At 58.1% G+C, this 27,914-nt stretch overlaps 2 protein-coding genes across 3 annotated transcripts; one reads left to right on the forward strand and one right to left on the reverse strand.

Moving 5' to 3' along the window:
* Positions 1 to 193: 193 nt before the first annotated feature.
* Positions 194 to 15,097, reverse strand: ZNF276 (zinc finger protein 276). The gene is made up of 11 exons (XM_082862279.1): positions 14,833 to 15,097; positions 10,073 to 10,376; positions 9,773 to 9,819; positions 9,234 to 9,680; positions 8,213 to 8,291; positions 6,937 to 7,020; positions 2,219 to 2,329; positions 2,063 to 2,138; positions 1,773 to 1,890; positions 526 to 625; positions 194 to 450 (listed from the first exon to the last, which is right to left on the reverse strand). Exons 1-11 carry the CDS (start codon positions 15,047 to 15,049, stop codon positions 210 to 212), a joined length of 1,824 nt encoding a protein of 607 aa, XP_082718405.1. The 5' UTR covers positions 15,050 to 15,097; the 3' UTR covers positions 194 to 209.
* A 763-nt stretch (positions 15,098 to 15,860) lies between these two features.
* Positions 15,861 to 26,671, forward strand: VPS9D1 (VPS9 domain containing 1; the record flags this gene model as incomplete). 2 transcript variants are annotated; one of them, XM_082861976.1, is made up of 15 exons in its annotated part: positions 15,861 to 15,959; positions 17,240 to 17,315; positions 18,709 to 18,801; positions 19,241 to 19,403; positions 20,714 to 20,825; positions 20,900 to 20,962; positions 21,342 to 21,394; positions 21,498 to 21,585; positions 21,696 to 21,781; positions 22,197 to 22,735; positions 23,780 to 23,909; positions 24,098 to 24,306; positions 24,577 to 24,661; positions 25,949 to 26,053; positions 26,340 to 26,671. In XM_082861976.1, 15 exons carry the CDS (start codon positions 15,861 to 15,863, stop codon positions 26,431 to 26,433), a joined length of 1,995 nt encoding a protein of 664 aa, XP_082718102.1. In that variant the 3' UTR covers positions 26,434 to 26,671. The 2 variants fall into 2 exon arrangements, with proteins under 2 accessions (XP_082718102.1, XP_082718103.1); XM_082861977.1 differs by having other exon boundaries at positions 22,197 to 22,705.
* Positions 26,672 to 27,914: the final 1,243 nt, after the last annotated feature.

Here is a 27,914-nt window from a genome sequence, read left to right on the forward strand (position 1 = left end):
ATCATTTCTTTGAAGTCTGCCTCTGGCCCCAAGTCACTCTGTTTATAGAAGAAACTGCCGGTCCCAGAGCAGAAGCCACAAGGCCCCGTGAGCTGTGTGCTGAGCCCCTGCCACCCAGCACACGGGGTGGAGGCTCGTCGGGGTGCAGAGCTGTGCCGTCAGGCCTGAACCCCCATCACTGCCCACTGAGCTCGGGGGCGGGTGTGCCCTCAGGTAGGCTCAGCCTTCACGGCCTGCCCCGCTGCGGGCCCAGGCGGGGGCTCCGGGGCCTTGTCCGGGGTCTGCGTCAGGGGGTGCACCATGGACATGTGCACGTTGAGGTTGTGAGCCTTCTCGAACCGCCGGCCACACTGGTCGCAGGCAAAGTCCAGCTCCGTCTCGGCCTTGTGCTTGGTCATGTGGTACTTCAGGGATGCCCGCTGCCGGCACTGGAACCCGCAGACTTCGCACCTGGGGGCCGGGGGCAGGTGAGCCAGGGCACCGCTGGTGGGAGAACCCCCCCCCCCAACCCCCCACCCCACTTACTGCAGGGGCTTGGCTCCTGAGTGGCGCATTTGGTGGACCAGGAGGTGCTTCCGCTGCTTGAAGGTCTGCCCACACTCGTCACAGATATAGTTCCTCACCTCTGGGGACCAGAGAGGCAGTGACCACAGGCCCTGACACCCTCCCCTCGGTGCCCAAGTGCCTTACAGGTGCCACAGCTCTGATACAGAGCCCTCCGGGTCGCCTGAAATTGTCACCTGGCTGCAGCTTCCTCTCCAGCTACTGTGTACATTTCACCTGGAGCCTGTTTTCTTGCCCTTTAGGCCGATTTCCTTGAGCACAAATTTTTAGAGGAAGCCAAATGAGCAAGGTTTCATAGATGACTGATGACAGCTGCTGCTACTCTAAGACCCACCGCCACGCTGGGCCCTCTGCGGGGTACCCACTGCAAAGGCAATCTTAACGCTCTTGAACAGAACTTGAACCGTCACGCCCCACGCCAGTGGTTCCACTGCAGGCCGTGCCAGTGGGGCAGCTGCCACACGCTTCCTGCCCCACGTCACTGCACGTCCCACTGCTCATCTACCAGTACCTGAACCAGCCTCCCAGGCAGGCTCCTCCCTCACTAGGGGCAACCGTCCCCATAGCACACATCTAACCTCTTTTGTGTTAAAAACAAAAACTGCTTGTGGTCACGACCACTGGCATCCAGACTGAGAACAGCTTGACCCAACCCAAGAGAATTACTGTGTTTGTTAGAGACACAGACAAGAACACTTGGAGCAAAAAAACACAAGGAAAACTGTTTCGCTGTGGAACCAACAAGTAATGTGCGCCAACAATTAAACGGTCAATTCTGAGTGAAGTAACTCATTTTTACAAAGTTCAAAACAAGAAAAACTCTCTCTTAGGCATAGACACAGATGGAACAAATCTATCTAGAAGGGGGTGCGGTCTGGGAGAGCTGCCTTCTGTGCAGAAGCAGCGACGACGCGCACCAGGCACGTAAGAGTCCAAGGTATGAACGCATGTTCAGAGAGAGAAGGGGGCGCTGGGCCTCACGTGCTGGTGGTGGTGATGACCAGGGCAGGGCACTGTCTTCACTGTGCTTCCTCCCCCAGTTTCTACAACGGATGCGGGTCACTTGTAATCCAAAAAGCACACGTCATCTTCTTAAAGTAGTGATTTAAAAAGACACGACAGTAAACCCACAGAGAGGCACCAGGATTCTTCGGCGCCGGTTTCCCAGGAGGCAGCCCTGTCCACGGGGGCGGGTGGGGGGGACGCACCTGTGTGGATGAGCTTGACGTGGCGCTGCAGGTAGCGGTCGATCATGAACACCTTGTTGCAGCCGGGGTGCGGGCAGGGCCTCTCCCGGACCTCCTCGTGGTGCTCCTTGACGTGCTTCTGCGGGAGGGACCGGGGACCTGAGTGCCTCGGCCTGGCAGACACCCCTGGTCACAGCACGTGCCTCCCTCCCACAGGCCCCGCTCAGCACCCTCCTCTCCCCAGAGGAACAGATCCCAGCACTGCAGGCCTGTCCAGCCTCCCCCCCATCCTCACGGGCCGGGGCCCTCACCTTCATGCCGTCAGCCCCACGGTACACGGCCGTGCAGCCCTGGTGAGGACACTTGTAGATGGTGGGCAGCTCCTCCCTGCAATGCAGAGCACACGTGGAGCTGCGGCCCCGACGGGCTGCGTGGCCCCGACGGGCTGCGTGGCCCCGGCCCCTCACCTCTCACAGCGCGGCTTGCCCTTCCAGCCCGGCTTGGGCCCAGGTTTCTTTCGAATTTTTGGTTCTTCTGACTTCTTGGCTTCTTTGCTTTCACTCTTCTTACCAGAGATCCTGGGGGAAAAAGGACACCAGTCAGTGATGTTTCTGATTGTTTGCATATGCACTGCGGGAGGTGGGTCTCCTCGGGCCTCCAGGGCTAACCTGCTTCAGTCCCCGTGCTGACTGGCTGGCCCTCAAATTGACCCTTGGCCGCCAAAGCTAGAACAGCTCTTCGGGGAGGTGGAGGCGCTGCACTGCCCCCTCGGGACACAGGAGTGGGCCTTCATGACAACTTTCACTCCCTGTCTGAAATATCAACACCATAATTTTGGAGACAGCATGGAAAAAGGTGGGGCAGGGGAGACTCGGGGGTCAGTCCCTCAACAAAACTATCGTTAAGCTAGAAAAGATCAGGATCCACTCTTCTGGAACCTGCTGGGAGACTCACGGCAGCCAGGAGAGAGCTCTGCGCCCACTGCCGTCCCCCACTCCACAGCCCCTGGGCAGCGGGGACCTTGTCCTCCACACATGGGGTCATGCATTTCAGCCAGTCTCGCAGGCCCCAGAGGACCAGGCCAGACACAGTAACTTCCCGCCGCCCTGTGGTGTCCTTCAAAGACTTAAAGATACATGCACACTTTTCTTTCTAGATCCAGGAGTTTAAGGAAATCTGTCAGGAATAGAAGGAAACTTCTAGGGCCATAGCAACAAGCCCACAGCTGACACCATGCTCGGTGGTCAAAGACTGGAAGCTTTTCCTCAGATCAGGAACAGAGAGAGAGGGGGTGGTGGGCCTCACGTGCTGTTGGCGGTGATGACCAAGCAAGAACAAGACAAAGATGCTCATTTTCACCACTTCTCAACAGAACACTGGAAGTCCTAGCCACAGCAAGTAGGCAAAAAAAAAAAAAAAAAGAAAAGGCATCTAAATTAGAAAAGAAAGAAAATTACCTCTTCACGATGTCATGATCTTATATGTAGAAAACCCTAAAGAACCCACACAGAAAAATAAATTCAGCAACATTGCAGGGTAGAAAATCAACACAGAAAAACCAGTTCTATCTCTATACACTAACAATGAACAGTCCAAAAAGGAAATTAAGAAAACAATTCATTTTTAATAGCATCAAAAAGAATAAGACACTTAGGAATAAACTTAACCAAGGTGAAAGACTTGTACACTGAAAACTGCAAAATGCTGCTGAAAGAAGTTAAAGACCTAAATAAGTAGATATCTCATACCCATGGATTGTAAAGATGGAAGTTATCCCCCAAAGCAATCTATACATTCAATCCCTATCAAAATCCCAATGGTGTTTTTTACAAAAACAACAACAACAAAAAAAACAAATTTTCACATAGAATTTCAAGGTACACTGAATAACCACACAATTTTGAAAGACAACAAAACTGGAGAGTTCAAACTTCCTGATTCCAAAATTTACTACAAAGCTACAATAATCAAAACTGTGTGGTACTGGCAAAAAGACAGACATACAGACCAACTGAATAATTGAGTGACCAGAAATAAACCCTTGCAAGTACAATCAACTGATTTGACAAAGGTGCCAAGACCACTCACGGGGGAAAGGACAGTCTTTTCAACAAAAGGTGCTGGGACAACCGAATATCCACATACAAAAGAATGGAGCTGGATCCCTACCTCACACCCTACGTAGAAATTAACTCAAATGGATCAAAGATCTAAAACTAAAATTCTTAGGGGTAAATCCTCTAGGACCTTAGGTTTGGGAATGGTTTCTCTTAAATATGACACCAAAAGCACAGCCAACAAAAGTAAAAACAGGTAAATTGGACTTCAAAATAATTTTTTGTGCACCAAAGGGCACTATGAAGAGAGTGAAAAAAGGGAGAATATATACAACTCAATGGCAAAAAAGCAAACAACTCAATTAAAAAGTGGGCAAAGGACTTGAATAGACATTTCTCCAAAGAAGATACAAGCATGTGAAAAGATGCTCTACATCACTCATCACTAGGGAAATGCCAATCAAAATGACGAGATACCACTTCACACCCATTAGGATGACTATTAAAACACACACACACCCAGAAAATAACAGATATTGGTGAGGATGTGTAGAAATCAGAACCCCTGTACACTGTTAGTAGGAAATGTAGAATGTGCAGCTGCTGTAGAAAACTGTATGGCAGTTCCCCAAAAAGTTCGAAGTACCATATGACCCAAAGAATTGAAAACAGGGTCTCAGATACTTGTTACAACAGTCTTTATACCATGATTCACAATAGCCAAAAAAAGTATAAACAACCAAAATTGACAGATGAATGGATCAACAAAACGTGGTCCATCCATACGATAGAATTTTTTTTTTTTTTTGACCACACCATGCCACATGCAGGATCTTAGTTCCCCGACCAGGGATCAAACCCATGCCCACTGCAGTGGAAGAGTGCAGTCTTAACCACGAGACTGCCAGGGAAGTCCCTTTACAATAGAATATTACTCAAGTCATAGAAAGGAATCAAACTGACACATCACAACATGGATGAATTTCAAAAACATTATTCTAAGTGGAAGAAGCCCGTAGCAAAAGGACACATAACACGTTATTGCACTTGTATGAAGTCCCCAGAATGGATACCTAGATTAGGAGTTGCCAGGGCCTGTGGGGAGGAGAGGGGAGGTCGTTGCTTCATGGGGACAGAGTTTCTACTTGGGATAGTAAAAGTTTGGAAATAGTGGTGACAGTCGCACAACACTGTGAAAGCACTTAAATGCCACCGAGTTTTAAAAATGGTGAAACAGTATATGTTCTTACGTATATTTTACCACAATTGAAAATATAAACAGGGCTCCCCTGGAGGCGCAGTGGTTGAGAGTCTGCCTGCTAATGCAGGGGACACGGGTTCGAGCCCTGGTTTGGGAGGATCCCGCGTGCCACAGAGCGGCTGGGCCCGTGAGCCACAACTACTGAGCCTGCGCTCCGCAGCAGGGGAGGCCGCAATAGTGAGAGGCCCACGCACCGCGACGAAGAGTGGTCCCCGCTTGCCACAACTAGAGAAAGCCCTCGCACAGAAACGAAGACCCAACACAGCAAAAATAAATAAATAAATAAAAAACATAAACAGCTGTCCTCCTCTTTAAACAGTGCATTAACAAGAACCTTCTCAACAACTGTACAGGCTGCTTCTCCTTTTGTCTAATAACTGCTCTTCCGGCCTGGCCACGGTCCTGGCCTCCACCCTCCTCCTCTGCTGTGTGGCTTGGGCACCCAGTCAGAGCTGAACCGTAACCAGTGCTTGCAGAGGATTACACGTTTCTTGAGAGCAGGAGGCTTCAGAGAGCCCACAGGTGTCTCAGGTGAGTCCGTGAAGGACGAGGGGTTGAGGTCCCTGCAGACGCAGGAGGACCGTGCTCACAGCGCCCAACTCGGGGCTGCCGGCGCCCTTCCTTCCCATCGCCGCTCAGGCTCCTTCTCTCCCGCTTCCTGCTGGAGCCCTGGCCCCTGCCGCCTGGCTGCGGACCCCGACAGGCACGGCTGCTGCAAGGTCACATGGACCACGGCTGCTCAGAGGCCCCATCCTAGGACGTCAGCTGGCACTCACATCATGGCACCTGAGGCCGTCAGGGCTGAGCCCAGAGCTTCCGCCAGCCCACTGCCGCCCAGTCCCACCTCCCACAGGCCTCTGAACACATACCTTGTGTGTCCTGTCCTACAGCATGTGTCTGTGTGCCCTCCCAGGGGCCTCCTGGAAACCCAGGGACACGGCAGGTGTCCCCGTCCCCACACCAGTGGCCCCAGGCCTGCTGGGCAGCAGTACGTAAGAGGTGGGTTCGTGGAGTTCAGGGTGGGGAGCGGGGGCTCCTGCCGCAGCCCCGGGCGGCACCGTGGAAGCAGGTGTGGTCTCCCCAACCTAGCCCGCCTGACGCCCCCCTTGGCCCCAGGCAGCGTGTGTCCACTCAGGCCTGCTCGAGGGCTCGTGACTCAGCCAGCCCCACACGCTGACTGGGATCTCCTGAGCCGCCTCCTCTCCTGTCTCTCTACCCACACTGCCCACACGGGAGCTTAAAGCAGAAAAGGAAGCCATGCTTTTGCTTCTCTGTTTTGTTTTGTGCTTTCCCGGCTGATGGTGTGGTGCTCCTGAGATTTTGTTCCACGTCAGAGGCCCAGGCTGGGCATCTACTAACTGGAGGTGTTTGGGGTGTTCCTGGGCACAGGGTGACACAAGTGAAAACGGCCTTCTCTGCCACGACCCCGTGTTCTAATGGAGAGAGGACACAAAGCCGAGCAGGGGGCAGGCTGCCTCAACGAGGAAGTGGTGTGGCAATCAGAGCCAGAGGCGGACCCGAGAGCAGATGATGAGCCGGGAAAGTGGGGCCGACAGCAGACGCAGGTGGGTGGCGGGGTCACATCCCCAGGGCTCCTCGCACAGCTGGCTGCTGCCCCCCAGGGTGACGCCAGGCCAGGTCCCTGCGCTGAACTGGGCAGGTCCTCCCGGGTCACCCAGAAGCCACACTGTGCCGAGCTTGGGAGGTCAGGCCATCAGAGAAGCAGAAAGCATGTGCTGAGCGAGGCAGACGGGGGCAGCGAGCTTCCGTCCAGTCCCCGCTGCCCCCCAGGGCAGACGCACGTCTCCAGTCACCCACTGGACACCTCCCACATCCCGCGAGCTTACAGCACCACTGTCCCCCTTACTTCTTTTCTGGGTAGGGCTCAAAGGACTCGTCTGAGGACTGGGTATTCTGCTTCTTATCATTTTCGTCTTCACTCAGGAAGTCTCTAGGAGAGAAGAGAGAACCTTTAGCAAAGCTCTGGGGCCGGTGACGGAGCCAGTGAAACTTCCTGTCTAAAGGCACCCTGTGGATCCCCACACTGCACGTCTTAGCTCTCCTCAAAAGGCCTAAAATTCCCAAGTCTCCAATCCCATCTCCTAACAGCAAGGGCACGCCAGCCAGGGTCACAAGCTGACGATCCCGTGTAAGCCACACTTCTCATCATGACACCAGGACCCCGATCTCCCAAAGAGCCTCTCTACTGGGGCCCGAGGCAGGGGGTGAAGACCCTCAGAAGAGGCGGGCTTCTCAGGAAGTGGGCTTTTAGAATGTCACCTCACCCCCATAACTGTGAGCACCTGCCAGGATGAGAGATCAGCTGTCAGTCATCTCAAAGGTCACAAAGGCCAAAAAAACATCTGTACGTCTGTAACCTTTACCCTGAAGTGTGAGTCACTACACAGGCTCTGCTGGGCAGCGGACAGAGCCCAGCTGCCACACTCCCCACAGAGAAAGGCCCAAGGCTGGCTGGTGGCTACGGAACAGCCACGGCCTCCTGACCCCGGGGGAGTTTGTGGCACACACGGTGGGGTTCCTCCAGCACCTGGGTCATCCGTCACTGGCACCAAAGTCACGCTGTCCTTCTACTTGTTTGGACAAGAGTGCATCTGCAGTCCAGCCAGAGCTCGCAGGGCAGGGTGGGAAGGCTGGCTGGCGTGCGGCCTCCATCCCGAAAGGTTTGGTCTTGGAGCCCGGGGGGTGGCCCCAGGAGCAAACAGGTGCCCCTTCCAGGAAAGTTTGTCCTCCTGTAGGAAGCCTCCACCCCCACGTCACCAGCACATCATGATAGAGGCCAGAGGCTGGCTTCTGTTCTAGTAATGTCTGGGGTTGGCTCAAAACTCAGGCCTTGGAGGGCGAGACAAGCGGCAGCAGCAAAGGACCAGCCAGAGGACCATCTGAGCAGAGTAACTTCCATACCACCCTGGCCAGGCCCCCTGCAGCTCCATCAGGTCTGCGGTGCCCCGGGGACCCAGGAGCCCCCAGTCAGGAACGGAAGCCTAGAAGCACCCCCCGCCGCTCCCCTCCTCCCAACAGAGAAAGCGGGGAGGCCGGCCGAGACCCAGGCTGCCGGCCCCGGGATGGCGGCGCTTGGTTTCCAAGGAGGAATTTTAGGCTATGTAAACCCGCTCTTCTCTCACCCCTCAGAAAGGTCACTGAACTCGTCTTTTACCCGATCATCCGAGGTTGGAGAGGGAACCTGCTTCTCACCCAACTGCCCTGAGAAACAAAGAACAAGACTCCAGTCACCCGTCACCCCCAGACAGCCAGGGGTGCTCCCCGCAAGGACGATGGGGAGCCTGGGGTCCCCCTGCCTCCAAGTCACTCACCTCCCAAACCCATCCCGCACATGGGGGTGGCCCCAGCGCCGGGCCACCCCCATGTCCAGCCAACAGTAGCAACACCAGCAAGCCCAGCCCCTCCCCAGGGGTTCGGATCCAGCCGCTTTGGGATGGGATGCCTTGTACTTTGTGGATGTTTTGGGACATTTAAAAAAATCACTGTTATCCAAGTACTGCAGGCACACAGTTTAGAAACGCAAGCAGTTCTAAGAACCGTGAAGCACAAGTCTCTCCCCTCCGACACCAGCGTCGCCCTCACTCTGAGCCGTCCGGTGGCTGAGGGTCAGCACACGGGGCAGCCTGGTGCCCACACGGCAACAGGCGCCCACATGGAGGCCGAGGGACGCGGTCGGAAGCCAGCCTGGCCCTCCGAACACGACGTCTGCGAACAGCTGCGCCCAACCCACAGTGCCGTGGGATCGGGCCCCGAAGGAGGGGCCGCCCAGAGCAGCCTGTCCACACTGGTCCCACTGGGCGCCGGCTGAGGCCCAGGGAGTGACCTGCAGCTGGCTCAGGACAGCCTCAGACACCAACCGCCGTCGGGCCCCACGAGGCCCCCGTCCTCTTCCACCCTCTGTGCCCTGGGCCCATGCAGGCTTAGAGGAAGCCTGGAGGGCAGACGAGTGTGCCGTCACAGAAAGCGCTGGAACAGGGTCCTCGGCCTCTCTGCTGTCAGATGGCCGTGAGGCGGCCCCCGGCATTACCCTGGCCCCTCCACGCACGACACCGCAGCCACCGCCCCAACACACGCTTCCTGTCGAGGGCTCTGCCTGGCCCAGGACTAGGAATCCTGGTCAGACAGCCCAGAGGCGCCTCCTACCTGGGGCCCCGCTTTGGGGGAGGCTTGGCTGAGGCGGGGGGCCTGGCCCAGGCCCCACTGGGTCGCCATCTGAAGGAGGCCGGGCTGTGTCCGTGCTGGGCAGCGTCTCGGTCTCGGCCCCGGCGGCGATCGCTCTGCCCTGGGAGCTCTGAGGGGCAGCCCCGCTGGGGCTGGACCCCCGATGCCGGGGGAGCCCTGGGGCCAAATCCTTGTCCCACGTCCGCCTGACGCCCAAGGTGCCGTCCAGCAAGAGGGCCCCGCAGCTGGAGTCGGCGTCCATGGTGTAGTCGTGCCCTCGGTCACAGCCCCACACGGCCCGGACGATGCCACAGTACTCGGAGGACAGGGTCCTCTGGAGGCTGGGCAGGGCCCCGCAGCCGGCCGCGTGTCCGTGCACCCACCCCACCAAGCCACGCAGGCCCTGGGGGCTCGAAGCGATCAGGTCCACTGAGGAGAGGCAGAGACGCCAGCCCATGGCCGGTGAGCACGCGCACCTCCCACCCCGCCCACCCCGCGCCCCACCCCGGGGGTGCACTCACCCACACACGCTCCCTCCTCCGCCCCCGTCCGAGGCTGCACACCGACCCTGCAAAGGAGCAGCGCCGCCCACTGAGAGCAGGAGTGGGCCCGCCGCTCCGCGTGCAGTCTGAGCCCTCTCCTCCGAGGCCGCCCGCTGGGCCCCCCGCCCACACACCCGTCGCACTGGTGCTCACGAGCGTCTGCCTCACCCGCCATGATGGGCTCCCCTTGCGGAGGCTCCCACCCGGGCCGCCCTGTGCCCATGCGGCCCGCTTGTGGGGTCTCCTGCACGCCCCCAGCGAACGAGGGAGGGCGCCTACTTTGCACAAGGCTTCCGGCGGCCCGTGGGGGGGACGTTGACTCTCTGCAGGAAAGACGTGAGGAGGCCGTGGCACTGGTAGAACTGGGTGTGGCAGTTCTTGCAGACAAACTGGGACAGAGCCGGGTCCTGGTGGACGGCCACCCCCAGGAGGCGCTGGAAGTCCCGGACAAAAACACGGTCCCCAGGGGCCGGTCTTTCTGAGCTCTCCCCAGGCGCCCTGCCAGAGATGCTGCGGAGACTCCGGGAGGAGAACTTCCCGTGACAGAGGCGACAGTGCCCCATGGCCAGGGCCCGGGCCGTTCCTGGGCAAGCACAGGAAACATGAAGTCAGGCATGCAAGACAGCTCCCAGGGGAGGTGAGGCCCACACTCCGCCAGCCTCCCAGCTCCTGGAGCGGGGCCTACCCAGACATGCCCCTTAAACACAGGCGCAGGTCTGGGCCAAAGGCAGGCCTCTGGCTCCGGTCTCCGAGGCGAATACACAGCCTTTGGGGAGAATGGCCAGTGGAGAGCCTTCTGGGCTAGAAAACCTTTCAAAGAATTCTAAATGCCTCCAAAACAAGACCAGTTTTTTGTTTGTTTTTTTTTTTTGGCTCTGTTGGGTCTTTGTTGCTGTGCACGGCTTTCTCTAGTTGCAGCGAGCCGGGGGCGGCTCTCCATTGCGGTGCACGGGCTCTAGGCACACGGGCTTCGGAAATTGTGACACGTGGCCTTAGTAGTTGTGGCTTGCAGGCTCTAGAGCACAGGCTCAGTAGTTGTGGCACAAGGGCTGAGTTGCTCTGCAGCTTGTGGGATCTTCCCGGACCAGGGCTCAAACCTGTGTCCCCTGCTTTGGCAGGCAGATTCTTAACCGCTGTGCCACCAGGGAAGCCCAACAAGGCCAGTATTACTCTGATACTAAAACCAGACAAGGACACAACAAGAAAAGAAAATTACAGGCCAATATACCTAATGAACGTAGATGTAAAAATCTTCAACAAAATAACAGCAAACTGAATTCAACAATTAATTTAAAAGATCGTGGAGACTTCCCTGGTGGTCCAGTGGTTAAGAATCCGCCTTCCAATGCAGGGCACACGGGTTTGATCCCTGGTTGGGGAACTAAGATCCCACATGCCATGGGGCAACTAAGCCCGCACACCACAACTACTGAGCCCAGCGCCACAACTACAGAGCCCACACGCTCTGAAGCCCACGTGCCACAACTACAGAGTCCATGCACTCTGGAGCCTGCATGCCACAACTAGAGAGAAGCCCGCACATCGCAACGAAAGATCCCGTGTGCCACAACCAAGACCCGATGCAACCAAAAAATATATAAATTAAATAAATAAATAAATAAGTAAATAAAAGATCATGCACAATGATCAGTTGGGATTTATTCCAGGGATGCAAGGCTGGCTCAACCTCCCCAAACCAATCCATGTGACACACATTAACAAAGTAAAAAATAAAAATCATACAATCATCTCAATAAATGCAGAAGAAATGTTTCACAAAATTCAACATCCATTCACGATAAAAACCTCAATAAATTGTGTACAGACAGAAAGTACCACAACATAATAAAAGCCATATATGACAAGCCCAGAGCTAACATCATACTCAATGGTGAAGAGCTAAAAGCTTTCCTCTAAGACCAGGAACAAAGCAAGGATGCCCACTCTCACCATTTTTATTCAACATAGTACTGGAAGTCCTGGCCAGAGCAATTAGACAAGAAAAATAAAAACCACCCAAATCATAAAGAAAGAAGTAAAACAACCTCTATTTGCACATGATATTATATATAGAAAACTCTGTAAGACCCCACCAAAAAAACTGTTAGAATAAACAAAGTCAGTGAGGTTGTAGAATATAAAATCAGTATACAAAAATCGGCTGACTTTTAAATACTCACAAACTATTAAAAATTAAGAAAACAACCGGATTTATAATTGTGTCAAAAAGAATAAAATCCTTAGGAATAAATTTAACCAAGGAGGTGAAAGACCTGTACACTGACAACTATAAGACACTGAAGAAAGAAACTGAAAACACAAATAAAGACAGTCCATGCTCGTGGGTTGGGAGAATTAATATTGCTAAAATGTTTACACTCCCCAAAGCCATCTACAAATTTAAAGCAACCCCTATCAAAATCCCACTGGTATTTTTCACAAAAATACAAAAATCTTAAAATTTATATGGAACCAAAAAAAAAAACAAAAAACAAACCATGAATAGCCAAAGCAATCCTGAGAAACAAGAACAAAGCTGGAGGCAACATTTCAAACTATATGGAGGCATGATCACAGAGACATGACTTCAAACTATACTACAAAGCTACAGTAATCAAAACAGTACAGTGTTAACATAAAAATAGACATGTAAGCTAATAAAACAGAATAGAGAGCCCAGAAATAAATTCATGTGTACAGAGCCAATTAGTTTACAACAAATGAGCCAAGAACATACAATGGGGAAAGAACAGTCTCTTCAATAAATGGTGCTGGGACTGGGAGATTGGGATTGACATATATACACTAATATGTATAAAATGGATAACTAATAAAAACCTGCTGTATAAAAAAATAAAATTCAAAAAAAAATGGTGTTGGGAAAACTGGACAGCCATATGCAAAACAATGAAACTAGACCACCACCTTATACCATACTCAAGATAAACTCAAATGTATTACAGGTTTCAAAGACCTGAAAGCATAAAACTCCTTCATAGAAGAAAACATAAAGGTAAGCTCCTTGACATGGGTCTTGGAGATGACTTTTTGGATTGACACCAAAAGCAAAGGTAACAAAAGCAAAAATAAACAAATGGGCCTATGTCAAACTAAAAAGCTTCTGCACAGCAAAGGAAACCACCAACAAAATGAAAAGGCAACCTACTGAATAGGAAAAACAGTTTGCCAATCATGTATCTGATAAGGGGTTAATAATCAAAATATGTAAAGAACTCATACAACACTATAATAAGAGCACAAATAATCTGATTTTAAAAATGAGCAGAGGATCTGAAGAGACCTCTTCCCAAAGAAGGCATAGATAACCAACAGGTGCATGGAAAGGTGCGCAACATCACTAATCATCAGAGAAATGCAAATTAAAACCACAATGAGATATCACTCCCAACTGTCAGAATGGCCATCACCAAAAAGTCAAGTAATAACAAGTGTCCGTGAGGGTGTGGAGAAAAGTGAACCCTTGCGCACTGTTGATGGGAATGTAAATTGGTGCAGCCACTATGGAAACAGTATAGAGGTTCCTCAAAAAGTTAAAAACAGAACTACTACACGGTCCAGCAATTCCAGTGCTGGGTGTTTATCCTAAGGAAATGAAAACACTAACTTGAAAAGATATATGCACCCCTGTACTCACTGCAGCATTATTTATAACTGCCAAGGTATGGGAACAACCAAAGTGTCCACCAACGGGTAAATGTTTAAAGAAACTGTGGTACATATACACAAAGGAATATTTACTCAGCCACGAAAAGGTGAGAAAATTCTGCCATTTCCAACAACATGGATGGACCTTAATGGCATTACACCAAGTGAAGTAAGTCAGATGGAGGAAGATGAATACCATATGATCTTACTAATACGTAGAATCCAAAGAAAGAAAAAATCCTGAACTAATAGTTACAGAAAACATATTAGTGGTTGCCAGAGAAGGGGAGTGGGGTGGTGAGTGAAAGGCATGAAGTGGTCAGAAGGTACCGACTTCCAGTTATAAGTCCTGGCATGTGCTACACAGTACGGTAACTACAGATACTTCAGCACAATACTGCGTTGTATATTTGAAAATTGCTGAGATCTTAAAAGTAGATCCTAAAAGTTCTCATCTTAGAGAACTTAGAAGGGAAAACAACTTCTAAGTACAAGTGGTGATGGATGTTACCTAGTACACCTGAAACCAATATCATGTTATGTGCCAATTATACCTCAAAAAATCCCCCCCCCAAAAAATAATAATAAAAAAGAAAGTATGAGTAAATAAATAAATGCCTCCACAGCTACGGCACTTCATAAACTAAGCTGGAAACTTCATTCCTCTTCACATCACCCTCCTGCGACCAGAACTGAAAGAGCACGTCCATGCTCTGCTTCTCCGGGGGTCTCCGGTCTGCAAGTGCAGATGATGCCACCTCCCTCTCTGCCCCGGGGGAGGACTACATGAGAGAAGCGTGAAGTCCTCCTCGAGGGGGCAAAGGCATTACACGAAGGCAAAGTGCATATTAACGCCCATACCGCCTGCCAGGAGGGGGCCCCGGCACTCCTACACTTAACCCTCTTAAACCCTCTTGGTTCTGTTTTAACGAAGAGGAAGCTGAGGCCCAGACCAGATGAAGCCATTATCCGAAGAGCACAGGGCAAGACCACGACTGAAACCCAGGCCTGCCCGACAGACGGCAGGACTTGAGGACTAGTTACTCAGCGAGCTCAGAGTCGGCGCCAGCTCAGAGTCGGAACAGCTGTCTTGCGAAACATCACCCCGCGCAGCTGCGGCGTCCGCCGCGGAGACCGCCTCGCTCCCTCCAGGCGGGGAGGCCTAGTCCGCTTTCTGAGGAGCCAAGGCACCCTGGGCCAGGTTGTCGCGGGGGGCGGGGGCGAGCGGGTGGTCTCGGGGGGCCGGTGCTCCCCGGGGGCCGGGTGGTCGCGGAGAGACGGGTGTTCATGGGGGGCTGGGTAGTCACCGGGAGCCGGGGGGGTCACGAGGGGCCCCCGCCCGCCGCCCCTCGAGCCCGGACGGCAGGACCCACCTGCCTCGTCGGCGCCGTCCTCGCCCGCGTCCGCGCAGGCCCGCGTCGGGCCCCAGCCCAGCCGCGCAGCCACCAAAGCCGCCGCGTCGGCCACGTCGGGACCGCTGCGGGACGGGCGGCCCCGGGGCCGGCCGCCGCCACAGCTGCCGCCACCGGAGCTCCCGCGCTGCCCGGACACCCCGGGCGACAGGAAGCGCCCGAGCCGGTCCCGCTTCATCGCTGTGGCGGCGGCTTGAGCTCGGCCCCGGAGCTCCGCCCCGTCCGATTCCGTTCGGCCCCGCTCGGCTCCGCCCGGCCCCGCCCGGCCCTGCTCGGCCCGGCGCTCCGCCCCGTTCCTCCTCGCTCGGCCCCGCTCGGCCCCGCTCGGCCCCGCTCGGTTAGCCGGGCCAAGAGGCAGGGCTAGGTGTTGCTCTGCCCGGAGCCTCTCGTCCGCTAGGTTGGACTGTGCTCGCTCGTTCAGTTCGACTCCGCCGTTCGGCTCCGCAGGACTCACTGGCAGCGGGGCGGGGCGAGGAGGGAGGGGCGGGGCGAGTGATGGGGGCGAGGAGGGTGAGGAAACAGGGATTGGACGGATTGACAGCGGGAGGGGAGTGGCGAGAAAGGGAGGAGGGGATGGGAGAAGCGTACGAGGAGGGGCGGGGCAACGAGGGGAGGAGCGGACTGAGGAGGGGAGGGGCGGAGTGAGGAGGGCAGGGCAGCACGGCACGACGAGGGCAAGGGGCGGGGGCGTACGCGGTTGACCTGTCACCGACAAGGAGTGATGGCATCGGTAGTTGCACTTACACTGTCGTGGCAACTGCGGGAGGAGGTTATTTCAGAGTTCCGTCCCCCCCACCTCCGCCCCTTCGGCCCCAGGAGCGGAGCGCGCCGCGCGTCGGGAGGCAGGGCTGCCGGAAGTGGCCTCACGTCGGTACCGCCTTTTCCGGCGGTCCGGGGCTCGGGCGGCACCTGAGCCCGCGCACGCCGCGTTCCGGTATCCGGGCCGCCCGCCCCGCCCCTCGGCCGCCACGGCCTACCCCGCCGGCGCCATGGCCGCTGCGGTCGGGGACGGCGCGGTGAAACCGCTTCAATGCGCCATGAAGCTGGCCAACGGGGCCATCGAGCTGGACACCGGCAACCGGCCCCGGGTGAGGCGGGCGGGGCGAGGCGGGGGCGGTAGCCGACCCGCGGCCAGCCCGGTGGGCGTGGGCGAGGGCGGGGCTGCGGGGTGGGCGCCTCCAGGCCTCTCCGAAGGCTCCGGGGCGCGGGCTCGGGCTTCGGCCGTGACCTTGGACAGCTCCCGCGGGCTCCTGCCCTCAGTTTTCCCGTCTGTTCATTAAGTCGGGCATATGAGAAGAGGTGTTTTCATTTGTGAAGGGGACTCAGGAGGGTCCGTGAAGCAGCCCTCCAAAGTGTATCTGGCAGACAATCCCGTGCGTTTGTATAGTTTGGGGGCGGGCCCTGTAGCTTTAGTCAGATTCCCGAAGGGGACGGTATCCGTAAGAGGTTAGCTGCGGCTTTCCAGTCGCCTTCAGCGCTTGTTTGGAAGGAAATGCCGGCGGGGGAGGGGTGTGGCTTGTCTCCAAGAACTGGTGTTAATCCTAAGGGTGGCGACCGCATGGAAAAGCCGGCTGAGTCACACCGGGCCGCCCAAGGAGGGGAGGAGGCCGCGGGTGCCTCCGAAAGGCATTCCGGTCTTCCATCCGCTGCCTTCCCCAAGTCGGGATCCTAGGGCAGCAAATGCCCCCACAAGTCAGAAATCCTTCCCGGAACCCATTTTATCCTTATCTGAGGTGTAGACTTAAAGGTGGGTAATTTGAGAACTGGGATGCAGCGAAACAAACAAAAAGCAAAGCACCATGCTATGGTTCCAAACGCCCTGAGCTCTATCAGGGAGCCCTGAACAGGATGGCAGGGTCACCCTTTTGAAAATACTGACATTCTAGTGTCAGACTGCTGCGTGCCCAGGGAATACTTACTCTGGGGTTCGGGAAAGGATTTCCCAGAATCCGAGTCAGAAAGTCATTCTGAGATTTACAACACACTCCCTGATTCACCTTCCAAGAAATATTTTTCTAAAGCCACTGAGTGAATGGCCCCTGAGTTACACAGGAAGAGAACTTGTTGCATAGAGTGGAAAATGGCAGCACCTGCCAAGGCTCCTTACCCTGGCCCACTGACAGAGAACCTCCGTTCCTTCCTGTACTGGAGAGAAAGGCAGTGATGCCAGCTTCAAGTCTAGAGAAGAGGGGTACTCTCCATGCCCCAGCAGAGCAGTTACCAGTGAAGCGGCTCGGCCACTGCAGGTGTATCTCACAGATAAGCAGGCACCACTGTTCCTGTGTTTCCACAAGGGCACCGAGCAGGCATGATGGAATTATGCGCCTGTACTGGCCTGACCGCTGCCATTTCTCTTCCCTGGGCACAGGAGGCATATACAGAATACCTGAGGAGCGTCCACTACATCTCCCAGGTGCTGCTAGAAGAAGTGGAGACCTCCAAAGGTACAGCTCCTCCCAGGCCGGGCAGACCGTGGACAGCTTAGCCTTTGATGGGTCCCAGGGCCCCAGGCCTGGGGGTGTCCTGTGTCTTGCCTGCCGGGCCATTAGTCGAAGGTGGACGGCTGAGCGCTCAGTAAGCATGAGCGCAGCAGGGAGCAGGAAGGGCCGGCTGCCGTGACTGAGGGGATGGAGATGGGCTGGGACGTGACCAAAGACTGGACGCTGAACCTCAGTCCAGGGACGAGTGAGCTGCACGATGGTTGAGGGCTGGGGGCAGCATCCCAGCAGAGGGCGCTGCAAAGGCCCTGAGGGAGAGGGTTCCAGACACAAGAAGGGTAGGCAGGCTGGAGAGGGGAAGGTGCAGTTGGGGCCGGCCGGCCCTTGGGATGGGCCTGGGGTTGTTCTGGCACGAGGTGAAGCTCGTGGAGGCTTTGTGGGGAGAGGCCGGCATGGGAGCAGATCCTCCAGGAGGCTCCCACAGTGAGGACAGCAGTGGTGGGACTGCCTGGAGGTGGAAGGAGTGAAGGGCTTGGGGCATGTCCTCTAAAGATGGGCCTCACCAGACATTCTAAGCGGACACTGAGCTGCCCGGAGTTGCGGGGGAGGGCCAGGGAGCACAGGAGGCAGTGCGGGAGGTGGCAGGAGCAGACATGAGGGAGGAATTGAGGGCTCTGTCAGGAGCACATTCTGCTCGAGGTGTCCAGCAGCCCGACAGTAGTCAGGGAGAGGTGGGAGTCTCCACCCTGGGGAGCTAGGGAGCTCAGCAGAGCTCTGGGCACTGGGAGGAGGGCACGGTGGGAGCAGCCGCGAGGGGTCGTCCTAGAGGAGAGACCTGCGAGGTCAGGGAGCCCTCAGAGAAGGGCAGGACTGAGTGGGTGAGGGCCACTGCAATGGGAGCAACGTGGCTGAACGAGGGTGTGGTGAGGGTCTGGCCGTCACGGGAGCGGGGGTGGATCAGGTCTGGTGGGGTCCAGGGGAGAGTGTCAGGTGGCAGCTCCTACACCGTGAGTTTGCTGATAGGAGCGATTCCCAGAGGGAGTGCAGAACAGAAGTCCTCTAGCTGCACCAGGGGTGAGCTTGGACACAGCCAGGGGGCGGGAGATGGGTTTTGAAACTGTTTCTGTGAAACAGCCGTGCTGACTGCAGGGCCCACCTGGAGGAGGGGCTGTAACTAAAGTGAAGCCGCCAGTGAGGAGAAAAGGCCCAGTTAGTTATAGAGAAGGCTCTGATGGTCCAGGCGAGAGGACAGGACAGCCACACACAGGGCCAGGAGGTAAACCCAGGGCAGATGGTCAGAGATGAGGAGGAAGTGGGCTCTCCTTTGTTTCTATCCCAGCAAGAATCTGACTAGTGATAGAGGCGGTGGTGACCACCCTTCTTGTCGCTTGCTCCCCAGAAGCCGGGGAGACTGTGACCCCTGACACCTCGAAGATGCTGAAGCTGGCTGAGCAGTGTCTGGAGAGGGCCCAGTCGACAGCTGCCAAACTTGGTGGGTGTCCGGCAGAAAGCCCACCCCCCAAGTCTGCATCTCTTTTTTTTTTTAATTAATTAATTAATTTTTTGGCCACGTTGGGTCTTCATTGCTGTGCACACGCTTTCTCTAGTTGCAGTGGGTGGGGGCTACTCTTTGCTGTAGTGCGCGGACTTCTCATTGCAGTGGCTTCTCTTTGTTGCGGAGCACAGACTCTAGGCACACAGGCTCAGTAGTTGTGGCTCGCGGGCCTTAGAGCGCAGGCTCAGTAGTCATGGCACATGGGTTTAGTTGCTCCACAGCACATGGGATCTTCCCGGACCAGGGCTCAAACCCGTGTCCCCTGCATTGGCAGGCGGATTCTTAACCACTGAGCCACCAGGGAAGTCCCAAGTCTGCATCTCCTTTGTGGAATGTCAGGCCCCCGTGCAGACCCTTGGCTACGTATGTCTTACAGGGAAAACATGCCTGAGGCCAGCCATGCCTGTGGCTGCCCCCGTCCCCTCTCCTACCAGCCGACACCGCCGGGTGTACTCAGATGAGGGAGGGAAGCTCTCTCCATTTCTGCCGCCTGAGATCTTCCAGAAGCTTCAGGCTGTAGAGTCACAAAGCTCTAAGAAGTAAGATGGGTCAGAACAGAAGGTGGGCTAAGCCTGGGTTTAGAGGCAAAGTGAGCTAACCATGGTGGATTTAGTCAGAAGGGATCCCAGAATGGAAATACCTGGTGCGTGGCAGAAACAAATGCAAATTGTCTCTGGAGCAAAGCACCTTCAACTTTCATAAAATGAGTGGTACATAGTCAAAGATAACCAAGCACAGAAAGAATCAAGAAACTGTAAATGAGAGGTAGCAGAAACAGACCTGCAAAGCCTTCAGATAGAGTTATGAGACACAGATTATAATACAAACATGCTTTCTGTATTTAGAGAAATAAAAAGCAAGTTTGAAAATACCTGCAGGGAACAAGAAGCTATAAAATCTGACTTATGATGATAGGGGTCAAATAGAATTTATAATAGGGGCCAAATAAGAACCAAGTAGAAACAAAAATACTGAAATTATTTTTAAACACTAATCAGAAACGACAACAAATTATATCCTCCTGTAAACATACACACATGCACACAAAAAGAAGGGGACAAGTTTAAAACAGCAGAGTAGACCCAGCTGAAGACGGAATTAGAGAACTGGATAAAAGGTTAAAAGATACCCTGCATGGCTCACACACACAAAAAGACATGGAAGGTCTAAGGGGTTATTGGAATTCCAAAGAAAGATGAGAAAAAATGCGAGAGGAGCGTTACTTGAGGAGATGAAAGCAATTTTTTAGAACTGGTGAAAGACACTGAGACACAGATGCCAGAATCCCAGCAGGATAAGCAAGAGGATGGGCTCTTCCTGCTGCTGCTGCCAGGCCTTGAGCCACAGCTACACCCTGTCTCTCCAAGTGCAGTTCTGGGGCAGGGCCAGGCACCAGACTTCCATCTCAGTATAGTCTTGTGTCCCCACGACTTACCTCCTCCCACCCATGAAAGCAGGAAGACGTGGGACCATAAGTTTTGATGGTGAGGGGGCTGTTGGTGGCTGTTACCAAGTAGCTGTGAAACACCCCCCACCCCTACCCCTCTTTCATGGGTTGCAAACTAATCTAGCTGTTTGGCTCACGTGGTGCCTTCACAGAGTTTCATGCTGTTAATAAACACATGTGACTGGTGTGCATAAAGGTCTGGAATCCAGGCAGTAGGGCCATGTTTCAGGGAGGCAGGTGTCTCCCGCCCACCCCAGACCTCCTCCCTCCTTTACATTCCTGCCTGCCCCCATCACCACCTCCTCACCTTCCGGTCTCAGGGCGGGGCCAGGAAGGGACCTCAGGTGACCAGAGCGTTCCTGGGCTTCCTGGAGCCTGGACAGCAGCTTGTCACCATTCCAGGGAGCTGACACCCCTGGAGGAGGCCTCCCTGCAGAATCAGAAGCTGAAGGCTGCCTATGAGGCCCGGATGGCCCGTCTGGACCCCAGCCAGGCCATGCAGAAGACATCCCTGGTGAGCGGAGTCCAGGAGGGTCTGGAGTGAGGCCGGTGGGGGCAGTAGGCCTTATTCCATCCTTCCCGTCCTAGACCCTGTCCCTGCAGCGGCAGATGATGGAGAACCTGGTGATCGCTAAAGCCCGGGAGAAGACAGTATCCTTTCTGTCCATCCTTAGTGTGCAGAGGCTTCAGCTGAGGGAGGGGACAGGGAAGTAAAGATGCCAGGGTTCAGGTGTGGAAACAGAGTTCCTCCAGTTTCAGAGACACTTGTCCTCAGTGGGTGGTTCCTGCCCAGCCCCGCTTCCTCTCGCCTCCCGGCCTTTGCACAGGCCACCCTGCCCCTCCCAGCACCCACAGACTCCTCTCCACCCCTCAGGTCGACTAGGACTTGCCTTCCCTCCCTGAGTGGGCCTGTCCTCTGGCCCAGCCCCTCCTCCCACCCATCCCAACGGGCCCCGTGTCCGGCAGGGCGCTGGGACGCCGGGGGGTTCGTGCACGCCGCGTTAGAAGGGCCTTGACTCTGCCGCCCCAGCTGCAGAGGAAGATGGAGGAGCGCCGGCTGCGACTCCAGGAGGCCGCCAACAGGTGCATCTCCGCCTTCGGTCCCGGGACTACTGGGGGGGCCAGGTGGGGACTCCCGCGCCCGCCTGTCCAGCCCTGAGGCCCCCAGACCTGTCCTTTCTCCCAGGAGGTTCTGCAGCCAGGTTGCCCTGACCCCCGAGGACCGGGAGCAGCGGGCCCTCTACGCCGCCATCCTCGAGTACGAGCAAGACCACGTGAGTGCGCGGGGCGGGGAGTCCGCAGGGAGGCCTGGGCCCCTGGGCGCGGCCTCGGCTTGGGGGAGGGCCTTCCCGCGGGCTCTCCCCCAAGGTCTCCTGTCCTGCAGGACTGGCCAAAGCGCTGGAAGGCCAAGCTCAAGAGGAGCCCAGGGGACCTGTCCCTGGTGACCAGCCTGGTCTCCCACCTGCTCAGGTACCGGGCGTCGGCCCCTCCCCCGGCTGCAGGCTGATGGCGGAGGAAAGGATTAAGAAGGAGAGAGGAGCGAGGCAGTCTGGGGTGACCGCACGGGCAGCAGGCCACGCTGGCTCTCTCGGAGGCCCCCGCCTGTGACCCCGGGGTCTCCTGTCCGCGGATGGCCTTTCACGGGCCTCCTGGCTTCTCAGAGGGGCGGGACAGGCCTTACCAGCAACATTCAGCCGAGAGGACTAGTCCATGCGTCCCTTCTGTGAAATCCCTCACAGCAGGGCCACGTGGCCATTGGGTGGGGGTCGGGTAAGGGCCTCGCAGGGCTGGCGGGCCTTCTCAGCCCCCGGGTCACCCAACGAGGGGACTGCAGCCCCAGCCCGACGGGGCTGCCTTCACACACTGCCTCTCCCCCTACTCACAGCGTCCCCGACCACCCCATCTCGCAGCTCCTGAAGAAGCTCCAGTGCGCCGTGTACCGGGCGCTGTACCCCATCGTGAGCAGGGGCGCTGCCTCGGCCCTGGGCTGCCGTTCCCTGCCCCCCGACGCCGACGGGCTGCTGGCTCCTGGAAGCCGGCGGCTCCGGCCCTCTCAGAGCCTCTACTGCATGCCCTCCCCCCCCGAGCCCAGCCCAGCCCAAAGGCCCACAGACGGCGCCTCCGCCAGCGCCCCCATCCCCCCACCCCACCCCGGCAACCCGGACAGAGGGGCAGACGGCAGCCCCACAGGGCCTCCCTCACCCCTGGCGGACACTTCATCCGACCTGCCGGGCAACGACAGCTCCTTCGGGGACCTGGAACAGTTCTTGGCTACTCCTGAGAGGAGGGGCCGGGGCCCTGGGGGGCAGCCTGAGCCCCAGCCCCCAGGGGTGAGGAAGGAGCCGTTGCTGGAGCAGCTGAAGGGCACCGTGCAGGACATACATGACGCCATCGGTGAGGTCCGCGCCACAGGCCGGGTGGGTGGTGGGGGAACTGCGCTGTCCGAAGCCCACGTCCTCGGAAAGCTTGTCAGAGGCCTGGGATGGGCCCAGTCCAGCGGAGCCTTCCTGTGGGGTGGCATCCAGGCCGGCCCTGCTCTGCAGAGCCCTCCCCTGGGGCCACGTGTCCAGTTCAGCAGAGAGGCACACACCCTGCCCCAGAGAGCAGCTGGGGCTGGCAGTGGCCAGGGTCTCCCTCCATCCCTGGCTGTCTCCTCACGGGGCCACATAGGGAGGACAGCCGGGTCCATTTCAGTCTTGGGTTTGGGGGAGGGTCTGCCGTCAGGGCCTCTGGCTGCCAGGTGGTCCTAGCTGCCCCATTAGGTCCGACCCCCACCCTTCCAAACCCAGGGCTCTAGGTCTGTGCGGCCTGGTGGCGGCTCATCTTAGTTTTTCCATTTTGAGAAACGAGTTTGTGTTCCGTAAGGAGCCCAGGGTGGCAGGGGACTTCACGTCCCTTCCAAGGAGGAAGGCTGTGAGGGTTTCCTGAGAACCAGCGAGAGGCCCAGCAGTCAGGGCCTGTGTTGTCTGGGAGACTCTGGGTGAGCACCCCTTCCTCCCTGGTGGGGGGCGGGTTCCTTCATCTCCCTGGACCTCAGATTTCTTGTCTTCAGATATGCTCCTGACATTCCTCTGGGTGCCCCAGTTTGGGGTACAGACCCTTTTCAGAAAGAAGCTGTCTTATGCCCTCCCTTCCAGGCTTGTCTCCTTGGCCCCCTGGCGGAGCTGCATATGACCCTGTGACCCCCTAGGGATGAGGGCCCTGACTCCCTGCACCGACCTGGGCCGTAGCGTTCAGAAGTGGCGGGAGGCAGGGCCAGGCAGAGCCCCTCCTGCTGAGCCGGGAAGCTACCTGTGGCTCTGCCCATCCCAAGCTGGCTCTGGGGCGGCAGGGAGGGGCAGGCAGGTGGGGACCCTGCCTGGGCACCCCAGGTTGGCTGCGGGTGGGAGAGGCCTCCAGGGGCTGCCAGCGGGGCTAGAGGTCCCAGCTGTCCCCACAGTGCCTCTGTACCGGCTCTGCTCCCGGCAGACAGGCTGCTCTCGCTGACCCTCCTGGCTTTTGAAGGCCTGAACACGGCCGCCTCCAAAGACCGCTGCTTGGCCTGCATCGAGGAGCCCTTCTTCTCCCCGCTGTGGCCCCTGCTGCTGGCCGTGTACAGGTACGGCCCCGCCGCGTGTGCGTCCCTGAGCTGCCTTCCTCCCAGGTCCCCTCAGGTGTTGCGCGCGTGCAGGCGGTGCCACGCGCACCCTCCCACGGCTCGGGGCGTGGCCAGCTTTCCCCAGCGCCGCCCCTGTCCCCTCCCGGGCGGGGCCCTGGGCCTCTGAGCCTGGCTCCTCTCTGCCCCAGGAGCGTTCACCGCCTGCGGGAGGCCGCCCTGAGCAGGAGCATGGAGCTGTACGGGAACGCGCCCCCGGCGGCCGTCGGCGTCCCCACCAAGCTCCTCCCCCGGGACCCCGAGGCCACGGCGGGCGGCGCCTACCCCTACTGTGCTGCCGCCCAGGAGCTAGGGCTGCTGGTCCTGGAGAGCTGCCCCCAGAAGAAGCTGGAGTGCATTGGTGAGGGGGGACGGTTTGGTTGGAGGGAAGGGAGAAGGGAGTCAGATGAGACAGAGTCGAGTCCCGTCCCGGAGGGCGACTGGAGTCTGCGCCTTCAGCCCTCAGCGGCAGGCCCTTCTCCAGTCCGGGGGGTGTGTGTCCCGTGGGACATGAGTGGTGGTGGTCCAGGCTCTGCCCAGCCCTGCACGCGATGGGGGTGGGGCGGCGCCCGGGGCCGTACCGGGACGAGGTCCCCAGCCCCTCACCCGAAGCCTGGCTTCTGCGACGCAGTGCGGGCCCTGCGGGTCACCTGTGCCTGCGCGGAGGACTACTCCCGGGCTCGCGAGGCTGCGGCCCAGCCGGGCATCGCCGCCATGTGAGTCCCAGGAGGCCACGGCCTGTGGTGGGGACTGGGCGGGAGGGGCTGCCTTCAGAGGCCAGGGGAGCGGGCACCCTGCCACCCAGGCCCCGGCCCCGGCGCCTCGGGTTCCCGCCCGGCGCCTGGCCCTGCTTCTCCTTGAGGAGAGTGTGGCCCATTTCCACCAAAGACCCCGGGCTCCAGCCCTGCTGACGACGCGGTCCGGCCCCTCGCTAACCCGGTGGCGTGTGCCCCCCTCAGGTGCATGCTTGGGGAAGCCGCCCCGGTCCTGTCCTGGGGAAGAGCCCGTCCCCTGTGCTGAGCCCCAGCCTGGGGTTCCTGCACTGCCCCTGCCCCAGCCTCCTGAGGTGGGCAGGGGTCTTCCCCACCTGGGTTCTGCCTTATCTCACCTGCACCAGCCTGTAGCCAGCAGCCTGCCCTGGCCCTGGCGCCCACCTGGGGCTGGCGACCCTCACCCTGTGCCAGAGACCGGGGTCGCCCTGAAAGCACCTGTCCTTGCAGCCAGCTGGGTGGGCTGCGGGGTCAGGCCGGGGGACCCACCTGGCTCTCACCGGCCACCATCACTATTGTACCACCTGGTCTCCGAAAAAGTTGCAGCAGGTGAAAGGGCCCCAGAACTGAAAGCACTTCCGAGTCCCAGCTGCAACCCCGCGCTAGCGCTCTCTCTCTCCTCAGGACATCCAAGGAGCTGGGGGGGGGGGGGGTGGCGCTGTGTGTCCCTGCAGGTGTGTGGCACCCAGGGAGGTGGGGGCAGGAGTCCCTGGTTGGTCATCAGGTTCAAACCAGTATGCTTCCGTGCTCCTCGCCAAAAGTACTGGCCCGTGGGCCCTTCGCCAGGGTTTTGAGCATCCCTCAGGGCCTCCCTCCCTCACTTAGGTGCCTCTTGCGGAGGGTCTGGGGTACCTGGAGTGGCACGTGAGTGACCCTGATCCCAGGAGTGAGCAGGCTGCCTGGGACACGGGCTATCCTCTCCGTCCTCCCGTCCCCGGGCTCGGGCCAGCTCACGGGAGAGCTTCACTGTGGGGCCTCCCTGGTCCAGCCCTGGGCTCTGCGGCACAGGGTCCCCGTTCAGGATGGCCTCAGCGATCCCAGGTGGTCTTTTGTCACGCTGACCCAAGCCCACCCCCAGCCCCCTGAGGCCGGTGGGCAGGAGAGGCACGGGGACAGCATCCAGCAAGCCCAAAGCTGCTCCAGGGACCTAGCTGGGAGGCTTCAGGGCTGTGGGGACGGAGCAGCGCCCCCGGTCCCTGGAGCCTCCTCGCCGGCTCTGCGTCTCCCCAACAGTGGCGCCGACGACCTGCTGCCCATCCTGTCCTTTGTGGCGCTGAGGAGTGGCCTCCCCCAGCTGGTGTCGGAGTGTGCAGCCCTGGAGGAGTTCATCCACGAGAGGTGGGAGCCTCGGGCCAGCGTGGGGGCTGAGCTCGTGCTCCCACCCATGCACGGGGCCCACGGCCCCTCTCCCTGCCCCTCACCCAGCACACTGCCCAGAGGAGCCAGGGGGCCATCCCCTGAGCAGCGTCTGCCTGGGGAGTGGGCCGTCCCCCAGCCCAGCGCCCTGACAGCCCGTGGGCCCTCAGCATCCAGGTTCCGCCCCGCAAGGGCAGGTGCCCCTTCCAGAATGTCGGGGTCTCCTTGCATCCCTCCAGTGACAGATGCTTGTGCCACCGCCGTGCAGGTACCTGATCGGAGAGGAGGGTTACTGCCTGACGTCACTGCAGAGCGCCCTGAGCTACGTGGAGCTGCTGCCCCGGCGGGCCCTGGGCAAGTAGCAGAGGACGGGCTGGCCAAGGACTGGCCCAGAGGCACCTGCATGGGGCGGTGGGCTGGCCGAGGTGGGGCTCTCGCCCCCGCCTGACATCAGCCCCTAGGGCTCAAGGAGGCCCCTCTGCTCCGGATAGGATGGGGCTGACCCGAGTCAGCTCCCAGGAACCAGGCCCTTCTCTTTCCTGTCCCCACCTGTGAGAGGCCCCGTGCAGGGAAACTGGGCGCCCCTGGGGCCTGCACACTCCAACGGCTCAGTCCGCTGACACCCTGCAGGCCCCGCAAGCCCAAGGACAGAGGGGCCATGGGCCTGACCGAGGGCAGGTCTGCTTCTCTCCCTTCCCGTCCCCCGTGACACGCGGAGCTCCCTGAGCCAGGTTCTTGTCTGAGTTGAGAAGAGAGCCTGTCACCCCACAAGAGGCCTGGGGCCCAGGTGGGTTTAGACTGTGCTGTTTATTGGTCACTGATCACTCTGTCCTGAAGACCCAGGTGTCCCCAGGGCACCTGCCCATGTGTGGGAGCTCTGAGCCACACTCCCACCCTTGGCAATGGGCACGGACATCCTGAGACCGCTGGCGAATCCCCACCCCCACTCAGCCACTTCAGGGTCGGTGTGAACCCAAGGGTCGGCGCCTGCCAGGAGCCCCACCACCTGCCCACCCTGACTGTTACAGGCCCCTGGGCAACCACTGACCCAGCTGGAAATAAAGAGGTCACTGGTGTCTCCGTCAGCGCGGCTCACCTGCTCCCCGTCCCACTGGCCGGGCGGAGGCCTGGGCAGCACAGCCACTCCCAGCCAACCAGCCAGAGCCAGAGGGTCCCAGAGGCCCCTGGGGCCATCGCCAAGCCCAGCCCACCTCCCAGACCTCTGCCCAGGAGTGGGATCTGTGGGGCTGCTCCTTCTAGCACTGGACACACTCTGGGGGGCCTAGCAGGTTGGCAGGGTCAGAGGTCATCACTGGGCAGGATCTGAGCCCGGACCACTCCTCCCGAAGGGTTCCCAGGAGTCATGTTGCTCTCCAGGTGGGGAACACATGCAGGTGGCCCGGCCCCAGCCCCAGGCGGCATGTGTCACCATGGCAGAAAGTGGTGTGGGAGCAGCGTGTGGGTCCCCGGGGAAGGCCCAGCTGGACCTGACTGTGTGTTCTGTGCACGCAGTGTCCCAAGGCTGTGCGGGAACCTCGTGAGGAAAGTGAGGCACAGAAGGGGAGACGCCTTCTCCAGGCCACAGCTCCCGGTGGCAGAGCTCTCTTCGAGCCCAGCACGTTGACTCCGGAGGCCAGAGGGGGCCGGGGATGTGACCCCAAGGGAAGGCCAACCCGAGTTCCGGGGGCAGCTGCCTCTTTCGGGAGCCTTTGTGGGCAGGGGTCCCCTGCCCACCAGCACCCCAGGAACGACAGGCAGGCACCCGCCTGCTCACCCTGCCCTGCCCTCAAAGCTCTCAGTCCCTGAGTCCCTGCCCTCTCCAAAGGAAGCCCCCCAGTCCTGG

This window comes from Leucopleurus acutus, assembly GCF_964270905.1.
Source record: "Leucopleurus acutus genome assembly, chromosome: 20".
NCBI classification, from domain to species: Eukaryota; Metazoa; Chordata; class Mammalia; order Artiodactyla; family Delphinidae; genus Leucopleurus; species Leucopleurus acutus.